The following is an 11550-nucleotide window of genomic DNA, read 5'->3' as shown; positions in this document are numbered from 1 at the left end:
ATTGAAACAATGCTTCATTCGTTCCGAAAAGTGATGAAATTAAAAGCGACCGTCTCGTTTATACCAGCATGCGGTTGGTATGTTAGAGTAAAGCAAAGAAAGTGTGAAAAAGAGATAAATTATGGCTTATTCTACAAAACACATTAAAAAATGAACTGGACATATTTGGTGGTACCCCTAGAAAAGATAAGAAATAATCGGATTATGCTGATATTCCAAACTAACTGTTTTCTTTCAGTAGTATCACACACGTTTTCAATCTTGTCGTTCAGTCTATTTAAATGGAGAAATGTAGTGGCTCTGCTGTTTGCCATCATGGCGTGAACCACACTGAACATGGACCAGAGAAAGCAAAGGAGAGAGTTGTCTAAAAAGATCAGAAAGAACACGGGACTGTAGCCAACCTCCCTGGAAGCGGCTGCAAAGGGAAAATAGACGCCGGATTGGACAGAAGGATAGTGCGAAGGGTAGACAAAGAGCCAAGGAAAACTTCCAGAGAGATACAAGCTGGATTCCAGTGTCAAAGTACATCAGTGTGTGATCGCACCATCCGTCACTTCTTGACTGAAATAGAAGAGCCAGGAGGACTCCACAATTGACAGAAAAACATAAAAATGCATACTGACACAATGCCTCCGGGAGAATGTCCTTTAGACAGATCCAAGTCAAATCTGTTTGTTCACAGTTGGGGGGAAGGAAGAGAAAAAAAAAAAAAGAAAAAGAAAAAAGAGAAAGAAGAAGATTTCCGAAGAAAAGAACACCATACCTACTGTGAAACGTGCAGGAGGCTCGGTTATGTTTTGGAGCAGCTTTGTTGTGCAACAAAATATTAACTTAAGAGTCCCATCATTTTTTTGTCCATGCCATTTTCATTTGATTTCAAATATTCTGTTCAATCAATAATCAAAAGCAAAATCAGATTTTTAATTAAATACGGAACAATGATGGATGCTGTTTACTTTGGTCAGTTTCAAGTTATTTCAGAGAAAATTATGGATTCTTCTTTTTTGTTTTGGTGGAAGGGTAGCGACAAATTTGTCCACGTCTGTATATTTCCTTACCAAGCCTATGAGGACAGACACAACATAACCAATATGCAAAATTTGTTACAAATCCCTGCACTGCAAAACAACCAGTTTGAATGGGTTTGATTTCAGGTGTATGATGAACTGTTTTTCCCTGTGTACTGACTCACATAGCTCATCACTCCACAGGAAAATGACTTGCCTACGCTTTACACAGGGTGTTTCAACGAAGCATGTTTGAATGTTGCTGTATGAAATACGAGTGTAAATTCAAGGTATAAATTGATGCCGTTTAGTGATGCGTACAACACTGTACGCGATGCGAATAACTTCGTCCCTGTGATTTTAATGCACTCTTGTGTATTTAAATGTAATTAGTGCAGGTCATACAGTATGGGGCTATAACTGTAACTGTTGTAACAGATTTTTTGTTCATGTTTTTTGATGGGAAATTACAATATTTACACTCAGACAGCAGAAACTTCCCCTCCCCTATTGGTCTATGCTAACTGGCTGCAGCAAATACAGTATTAAATGAAACCATGATTTGAATTATTTAGCTACTTATTTGTTTGTTTGGATCTTCGGTTTCATTTCAGAATTGAGAATTGCTGTTACGACATTGTGTTGTCGTGACAACCCTAATCTGTCCACTTGTGATTCTGTGTGTACTTTGTTCAATTTGTTAACATGCAAACAAACACACAATACCTCCACGTAGTCCCTGAAGAGGTAGCGTCTGTATTTGTCCTTTAGTTCTTCGTTGGGCAGCAGTGGAAGGACGAAATCCTCTGGCATCTGAAGAGAACAGTCCTGAGCCATGCAAGAGATCCCTAAAAGTACACACACATATGGGTGGATTTAAATGCATTTATCAAACTGTGAAACATCTTGATAAGCCATGTAAAGAAATTAAACGCTTATACGATATAAGATTACATCATTATATTATATTATATTATATTATATTATATTATATTATATTATATATACACTACCAGTCAAAAGTTTAGACACACATTATTCCCCCCCGACATTTTAGAATAATAATAAAGTCATCAAAACTCTGGAATAACAAATGGAACTATGGGAATTATGTTGTGATAAATAAAAATAATAATAATAATAATAATAATAATAATAATAATCATTTAGTATTTTAGCATCTTTAAAGTAGACCCCCTTTTTGCCTAGAATTTTCAGAAATGTATTCCAGGCATATTCTCAACCGATTTCTTGAGGAATCGCCCCGAGATGCTTTTTAAACATTATGAAGGAGTTCCCACCATGCTGGACTCTTATTGGCTGCTTTCTGGAATATTTCGCTCCAAATCATACATTAAAAAAAATCTTTAACTTTTTTTAGTTTTCTAATGCAAGTAATGAATATGTTGGCACCATTATATTTTTGCCTATGACACCGCTTTCAAACATTTAACCATACACCTTCAGATCAAAAGGTTTTTAAGATCATGAGAAACATTTCGGTCAAGTGTCTCCAAACTTTTGACCGGTAGTGTATGTATGGAGATATTTAAGTTTCTAAATAAAAGCAGAGCAGTGACAACAAATGAATCACTTGCCTTTTCTTACTTCCACAGGCATTTTTACTAAACAATACATAGATTGATGAAGTGTTGGAGTCAAGCAATAATACTCCTAATGGCCTAAAGCAGAAATACACACTCCTAACCCCATCTGTGCATACAGAGGTGTCTGTGCGTGTGTGTACTTACCCACTCCTATGCCATCTTTGACCAGCACGGTGCAATGCTGCTCCCAGCAAGATTTGCAGAAGGAGTGCTGACACGGTAGAGAGAGCAACGCATCTCTCCGTACAAACTGCAGACACACACCGCACTGCAACGCCGCCACGGCCTACACACACACACACACACACACACACACAGTAAACGCATAGTGTGAAGAATAGTATTACCGTAATTTTCGGACTATTGAGCGCACCTGAATATAAGCCGCACCCACTAACTTTAAAAAGAAAAAAATTTTTGTACATATATAGGCCGCACTCGTCTATAAGCCGCAGCTGTCCACGTTGTAACATGAGATATTTACACAGAAAGATGTTACACAAAGATTTTTTTTAAAAACTTTTAATTAAATACGTACCGTAAATGCTTTTTTCCGAACAGTGCCTGTAACACGGCTGGTTAAAAAAAATAAAAAATACAGTTGCCTACCAGGAAAAGTCATTGATCGCTATCTTCATCTTCCTCCTGCGCACTAAAACCACTAAAGTCGCCTTCTTCAGTGTCGGAATTGAACAGCCTCGGAATTACCGGTACTTCGTCACACACTCCCTCAGTCTCTCTTTCGTTGTCGCTCTCAATGTCACTTACATCTCGAGGCGAATTCGCCCTTGAGCTTGTGCTGTCCTCTTCATCACGCAGCAGTCCAGCCTTTCGAAACCCGCTGGTGATGGTAGATTTTATGACACTGCTCCACGCTGTTAGGATCCACTGGCAGACTGGAGCAAAAGTTGCTCTTCGCATGCTATTTCCTTCTTCGACAGCCAGATCGATCGCCTTTAACTTGAAAGCTGCATCATATGCATTTCTTCGTGTGTTTTCCGTGATGAGGGGGTGTGCATGAAGCGCAAAATGACTGATCTGAAGAATTTAGTGTGAGTGCGTTTGATTTCATTTGAACCACTGAATCCACTGTGACCTGTTCGGTAATTTCATTGGTCCGATGTGACGAGGCTAAATGTTTTGGCGGCATGAAGCGCGTTAGCTCGTAAAAATCCATAAATTAGCCGCGTCATTGTTTCAGCCGCAGTGTTCAAAGCGTGTGAAAAAAGTAGCGGCTTATAGTCCGGAATTTACGGTAACTAAAACACACACAGTAGGGCTGAACAATTATTCACATTCTAATCCTGCCCACTATTTTTGTCTTCCTAGCTTAATTAATCATAATCGACTTCAGTTACTTGTGAGCTTCACTGAAGCTAGCTAAACGCCTTTGTATTGGCTCTTAGCATCTCTGCTACGTTAAACCCCAAGCTCCAAACTGAGTTTTAACTGTCTGACAAAATCACAGTGATCTTTGACCACTGTTCGCTCTCTGCATCTAAAACACAGTGAACCTGCACACAGAGAGGCAGTTTCATTCAGCTCCACCGCCAAAACTACCCCAAGACATTTAGCAAATGACACAATCAATTAATGTGACTAAAAAGTAGCCTTAATATGAAGATTGAGACATTTGAAGGAATATAACCTCTGTGCAAAAACATTCATTTTTCAACAGATAGTAAGATAAAGTGCCATAAAATGAATCAGTCACTATTTAAAAAAAACAAAAAAACAGCTAAAGACCCACTTCCTTTGTGAGCACTTAACCAAGTCCTACAATACCAATGCCACATTATTTAATAATAATAATAATAATAAAAAAACGTACTCAGGCTCTTACACCTCTACTCTGTGCACTTTGCTTGTCTAGAAATCCATTATAAATCTTGTCCGGTAGCACTACTTGTATTGTTCTCCGCTTGATACATCACTTTGCTTGTATTTCCTCATTTGTAAGTCGCTTTGGATAAAAGCGTCTGCTAAATGAATAAATGTAAATGTAAAAATCTTTCATTCCCAAGTCAGCTGAATGAATGTAATAAATAACTGCGATTTCAATATTGAACAAAAAAGTGATTTTCATTTTAGCAATTACCGTCCAGCTCTAACACAATGCTCAGCTATTCATGAATATTTTATTTTTATAGCTATATAGACTCTTTTCTTTTGCTAGAACAGCCTTCACAAGCACATTTATGATGTAAAGCAATGCACATGGTATCATTTCTGCATGACAGTAATATGCCCATGTGACTTTACAGGGACTTAAACTGTTACAGTATTCGCTTTCACAAGGCAACATTCCAGAGCGTACCAAAACGCGTTTATGCAAGTCACATGTGAGTAAACCGTCCTCTCATTGGTCAGAGTGCGCCGGCTATGGTCCAGAGTGTTCAAGATGGATAGGATAGACAGCAGCTCCGCGAGCTTATTGTGGATTTCTTTTGAGCTATATAGTTATAATAATTTATCAATTTGAGCAGGAATTGATGTTTTGGGACAATAATGTTGCAACTCATCTGTTTCGGAGAAGAGCTGTTACATGTCCTTTTAAAATGAAGAGTCGCGCTTTGTTTTTGAATTGCCATGACATGCTCACGCACAAGATCCATCAACATATCTATCACTTGTCTATGTATTTACTGAATATAGCTTTTCAGGGTTTCACGAATGTTTAACCCTCTATTGCATCGTGTTCCCCTTAGGTGACAAAACTATTATTTAACTTTGATAGTAGGTAGAGATCGACCGATATTGATTTTTTATGACAGATACCAATTATTTGCATGTGCCTGAAATTTCCCCCGATATTTAAGCATTTTTCCACAATCAATTATCGTTGTTTTTTTTTTTATATCGGATCCACCGTTAAGCAGCGCCATCTTGTGGGCATATTGAACCGATATTTATTTATAGTCTTACTTCTGTTTTTGACACAGTAACACCACCACTGAACCTAACAAATTTTATTTATTTATAACAATTTTGTCAATTTCACTTCCTCTTTGCATAGAAAACAAAACAAAGCTCTTATTTATACACTAATAAATAGAGGGGTCTCAAAAATAATAAATAAAGTGCACTGTTACTAAAGTTTGTCTTGATTTCTTAGCACCAAGCTGCTTAAACTACATATCAAGCATTTATGTAACACATCTAATTGTACATTAAGGGCTGTTATAGCTAGTCCTGCAGACAATTCTCAAAACGCCCACAAGATGGTGGCATTTAGTGATGGAGCCGATATTAAAAGAAACAAAAAAAAAGATAACCAATTATTGAAAAATGATTAAATATCGGGAAAAATATCGGTAACACTGATTACAGTTGATCTCCAATAGTAAGTAAACATCATTTTAAACCATTTTTCAGTCCATACAGGATTTTGTTTTTTGTGATTATCGCGGCCAAAATTGCTTGACTTTTGCTGCAGCTTTTTTCAAAATTTGCGAGTTTTTTTTCAGAAAACTACTCGAATTGGTGAAACTGCAAATGCATGAAATGGTTTTGCAGTGATGTTTGTTGGTAAATGAAACCTTTAAGCTGCACATATGTTCGACGCACGTGAATCGAAGGGGGCTTTGGCTGAATGCACGTTGTGATGACGTCACATGACGTGTCTTGGCCGAAATCTGTGGAAAATTTGCGATAATAAAAAAAAAAATTGCAAGCTCCTGTGAATATTGTGAAGTTTCCTTGATTTTGCATTCATTTCTGTAATCGCAAAATCCTGGAGGGACCGATTTTTGGTCATGTTAATTATTTGTTATGGGTAGTTGTGTGAAAGTTCCCATCATGCATTGCTATACAGGTTGGTTTGTTGGTCTGTTAGGTGGGATTGTTTTTTCCACCACAAGCGAACCACTCCAGAATTGCGATCGGGCCAAGACCACCTCATTCAGGTGGTCTCAGACAGATTGTTTCGTCGCGGATCTGAGCATGATTGCTGCGTCATACGTCTAAACAAACCAAACCAATGGAGAAAACACACCAGATTCTGAACCAAACGCTCCAAACGAGCCAGATGTGAAAACGCCCACAAACAATTATCGTACTTGTAAACAACAATACAGCTGTCATGGAAGCAGAAATGTCCCAGATGCAGTCATGTGCAGTCTGATTGCACGTTTTAGTTTAGCTCAAAGCTGGTGATTTTTGCTTTTAGCACACGGCTGTGTTTTTGTTTATAACTATAAAATATACTAATTGATACACTAGTGCTTACACCTACAACTATTGTACATACCAAGCCAGTGGAAAGACTTAGGGTAGTTAGGCTGGCAAATAACTTTCCAAATAGAAAGCCCATAAAAGTGCTAGTGAGAATTAGTCTTACATATCATTGAAATAAGCCAGAAAACAACAACAAACAAACAAATACTTACAGTGAGAGATCGGCAGGTGGTTATGGACTGAACCTGGGCCTCACAAAGCAACTGAGACGAGTTGGACTTGTACCTACAACACACAGAGGAAATGCAATCAGCTTGTCCCACCCTTTTTTTTGTTTTCTATACATGGAATGTATTTATTTAGGGAGGTTTGTGTGCATGTTAGCTTACCTGTCTAGTATTTGTGACACTTGCCAGTGAAAATGTACAAGGACCAGTTTGGCTACAGCTGGTGACACCTAGGGAAATACAGAGTGAGGAGAAAGAAAAATAAAATAAATAAATAAATAAATAAATAAATAAATCACTAATTACCACACCTTCCAGGTTTTAAGTAATTGTATGAGTACAGGAAAACGTGACAAAATTCTATTGTATGGTAATCTAAATCCCACATTGTGAAGATGAAGATTAGGCTGAAAAACTGGAGAATTCCACTCTACTGGTAGAATGACCTTGTGCGTGCCGACTGGAATGAAGTCTTAAGGTCAAGGCAACATTCAGTGTGTGTCAGTGAAATAGTAAGAAAGCCAGTCAGCTTGTTTACCAATTCTGGTCACAAGTTTAAGCACCAAGCAGTGTTCAGCCAGTGGGGTCTCATTATTATAATTCCAGTGAAATGTGTTCTACTGAAAAACTTGAAGAGCAACAGGCCTTTCCCTATTTGGCTTAAAACACTAACACCTTGTCAATCGCGAATTATTTACACTGCCTGGCCAAAAAAATAAATAAATCGCTGTTTGGATTTAAATAAGCTAATACTTAAAGAGTCTATGATTGGACCAATATTGCAGTGATTAATGTTTCAGCTGGCAACAACTCTTAACCCTAATTAATGTAGTGTAGCTTCTCATTTCTTAAAACAACCATGCTGGACTAAATAGCTGTGTGGCCACAAGAAAGCCACTTGCTGGTAAGGATAATGGGGAAAAAACGACTTTGATTTGCTAAGAAGCTTAAAGATTAGACTGTAGAGCAATGGAAAAAGGTCAGGTGGTCTGATGAGTCCACATCATGGAGGCAGTGTTATGATCCAGGATTGCTTCAGTTGGTCAGATCAAGGCTCAGCAACATTATGTGGCAATAAAGTGAAGTCAGCTGATTCCTGAATGTACTGAATGAGCAGGTTATCCCATCAATGGATTTTTTTTCTTCCCTGACAGCACAGGCATATTCCAGGATGACAATGCCAAAATTCATTGGGCTCAAATTGTGAAAGAGAGGTTCAGGGAGCATGGGGAATCATTTTCACACATGAACTGGCCCCCACAGAGTCCTGACCTTAACCCCAATGAAAGTCTTTGGGATGTGCTGGAGAAGACTTTACGGAGTATTTCGACTCTCCCACCCTCAATATGATCTCGGCCCAAAAAATAACACGACCCTGCATGCAAATAAAACGTCGTGATGTTGCATACGGTTGCTGAAACAATGCCACGACGAGTGTGCGCTGTAATCAAAGCTAAAGGCGGAGAAACGAAATATTAGCATGCGAGACGTTTTTATTGGCCAGGCAGTGTACTTGCCAGTAGAAGATGGGGATATATATAAATAAGTCTTACATTTCATGACACGGCAGACAAAGTTCTCACAGGCCAATTATGACTTTCTAAAGTTTACGTTGTTAACTAAACGGAACAGCAGCAAGTACTGAACTTTAAGTTTATGCTAAATGCATTTTAAGGAGTTTAACTCGATGCTTAATGATGAAGCATATTTCTGAGTTCTGTGCATTGTATTCAGGGAAGCTTATCGAAAACAACTAAATAAAACAAAAAATTGCCATGGAAAATAAATACATCTTTTTGCTTTGCAGTTTTCATTACAGTGACAGAAATGAGATTTTAAAATTGCCTACTGTTAAGCCTCTCACCACAACAAGATCTCTACATCTACACATTTACACACTGAGGCCTCACGGTCACTAATGTTAGGTGGGGGAGTGTATTTGTGTCTAAAAGACCAGAGCAAAGATGTGTTTTGAAAGGGTACATTTAAATGTCTCAACACCCAACTTGTACCGCAAAAAAAAATTACTTTTGCTGAATATAATATACATGAGAAATCACGTTCGTGTTACATTTTCATGTATTTTGCCAGTTGCTCTTTAATACCTACCCAGAAAAACAACTCTTCCCAAGCATTAGTGTGTCATTTCTCTGACAGGCAGAATGAAGAAAAGCTGGCACTAATGTAGCCTCAGTAAAAGCCTGCCTGCTGACTTCAGGAAGCATCTCCCTGCATGCTGCCGGTGAAAGATTTCACTTTAAACTCAATAAAGCTTCTCTGGGCTTAATGCCCTGTTTACACTAGTGCGTTTTCGCTTTAAAATGAAAACGATCCTCGTCCACACTAGTGTTTCCGCTGTGTTTCAGAAACGATCTCCGTCCACACTACACGACCGAAAACGTATGTCACATGACCATTCACACACACTGGGCATGCGCATACAAGTGTAGACAGGAAGTTGGGTGCTAGTCACCGGCAGGCACAACAATGAGCACAATGGCGAGGAAAAGCAAAGACGTCTTCGTGTGGACGGATGATGAGGTTGCTCTAATCATAGCTGGCGGTTCAGTCTCCGTGTTGCTGTGTATACAATCAAGGTAGCGTAATGATCACATGGCAGGGGCTTGACGAATCAGGGAAGGATACGCAATGATCCAGAAGACCCAATCAGGGAGCGAATGTGGGCGGAGCCACGCCTTAGTTTTCAAAAGTCTTCAGTTTGGTCTGTTTACACTGAAACGCGAGCCCGGAGTTTTCACACTAAAACGGGGTCTTCGGCGTTTCCAGAAGTCTCCGTTTTCAAGGATCAAAAACACCGAAGAAGTGTAGACGACAGGCGTAACCATAACAGCTATGCGTTTTAAAAAACGAAAATGCACTGGTGTAAACAGGGCCTCAGAGGAGCAGCTGTAACACTTGCAGCCCACACAGTCACCGGTGCCAGGTCACATTAAAATATGCAGAACCACACACAGCCTTTTCTCCCTGTACTCTCTCTCACACAGCAGGGTTGCCTCCCAGTGTATTTTACATCAGACAGTTCAGTGAGTCAATTCTGCTCCCCCCCCGCAGCACTGAAGCATGTATGCATGTATATATATATATATATATATAAGCTCGCTTTAATCGTGTGCAGAGACAAGTGTATCGACTCAGTATCCGAGTCTCGATTTGCATTGTTGTGTTTGTAGGCGTTTTCATTTAAAATCTGTCAAAATATAATATGATGGAATATTTTGCATATTGGACAAGGCAGGCCCGAGCCTATTATCTCAAAACTAAGCACATATGGAGCACCTCCCAATTCAGAAGTACTGAGAAAGTGTTTATTTGAAACAAACAAACAAACAAACAACAAAAAAAAACAGTAACAAATTTGCATTAACCGTAATGAGCTATCTAAGAGGATTTCTACCTTATCTCGCAACCTAAGCATCTTCCTTAGGGAAACCATGTACACACATACATACACACACACACACACACACACACACACACACACACACACACACACACACACACACACACAAGAAATACAAACCTTAAGGGAGGTGGACACATGGTTGACCTCCTCAGTCAGCAGTCTCTGGCTTTCTCTATACGTCAGACACGTGAACTGGTATTCTTCCGGGTCGAAAGTGTCAGGTTCCGCTTGCTCCACGTCACCAGCCACGCCTTCATAATAATAAGTCATATCACCTTGATCTTCCTCCTCGGCGCCCTCATTCTCCTCCTCCTCGAAATCTTCCTCGTTACTGTCGGACGCTTGGCTGCTCATGTCCACAGACATAGCCCTCGGGGCTTATCCGTGCTGACTCAAACGCCGCTCTCCGCCAGCAAGCGGCCTTTGGTGCTGCCGCCGTCTGCCCCAGACTGGACCGCGTATCCCGGGGGGGCCGTGGTGAACTCAGCAGCAGCGGAAGAAGCAGAAGAAGTCGCACTCCCCGTCACTCATGAGGAAACCAGAAATAGGGACGAGCAGATAGAAACGAGGAACGCTGAAGAGACACAACCGAGAAATTGGGTTATTGATCAGTACCTGGTTAATGTGTTTTCATTACACAGAAGTTAAAGTCGGTGTATTCAGTATGGCACAGGAGTGGGGAAGTTAGACACTATAGCTGATGTGTTAATCAGTCTCGAACCTTCATCAGAGTCAGTTTCTGAACACAGCACTGCTTTGGCTTGAGAATTTTGTTTGCTGTTTTTTTTTTTAAACTGCTTTCACATTTCATTTGTCTGTCTGAGTCTGAATCAGTGTGAAAATACAGTATACACTTTTGGCTTGGTTGGTTTTATACTGCACATAACCAGTCCGGACAGGATTTCACAGAGTTCTTTGTGACTGTTGCGGCCAAAAACGCTCAATTTCGCTGCGGCTTTGTTTTCAAAATTTGCGATGCAACTTTTGTGGAAAACTGATTGAATTAGCGAAATAGCTATTGAAATTGTCTTTGCAGTGTTTGTTGATAAATGAGATCTTTTAGCTGTACTTGTGTTCGACGCACATGAATCGAAGAGGGTTTTAGC

General features: G+C 39.6%; 1 protein-coding gene across 2 annotated transcripts in view; it reads right to left on the bottom strand.

The window, feature by feature from the left end:
* The window catches only part of arih2 (ariadne homolog 2 (Drosophila)), a 17091-nt gene extending 6280 nt beyond the window's left edge, over positions 1-10811 (bottom strand). For both annotated transcript variants that reach the window (XM_017468382.3, XM_017468383.3), the window contains exons 1-5: positions 10562-10811; positions 7183-7250; positions 7006-7078; positions 2762-2903; positions 1737-1858 (exon numbers count right to left, since the gene is read on the bottom strand). In XM_017468382.3, coding sequence (XP_017323871.2) covers positions 1737-1858; positions 2762-2903; positions 7006-7078; positions 7183-7250; positions 10562-10810 — 654 coding nt within the window. In that variant the 5' untranslated portion in view covers position 10811. The remainder of the gene's footprint in view (positions 1-1736; positions 1859-2761; positions 2904-7005; positions 7079-7182; positions 7251-10561) is intronic.
* Positions 10812-11550: the final 739 nt, after the last annotated feature.

This window comes from Ictalurus punctatus, chromosome 5, assembly GCF_001660625.3.
Source record: "Ictalurus punctatus breed USDA103 chromosome 5, Coco_2.0, whole genome shotgun sequence".
In the NCBI taxonomy this organism is placed as follows: domain Eukaryota; kingdom Metazoa; phylum Chordata; class Actinopteri; order Siluriformes; family Ictaluridae; genus Ictalurus; species Ictalurus punctatus.
The sequence above is the reverse complement of the archived record's forward strand: the minus strand, read 5'-3'. Positions and strand labels throughout refer to the sequence as shown.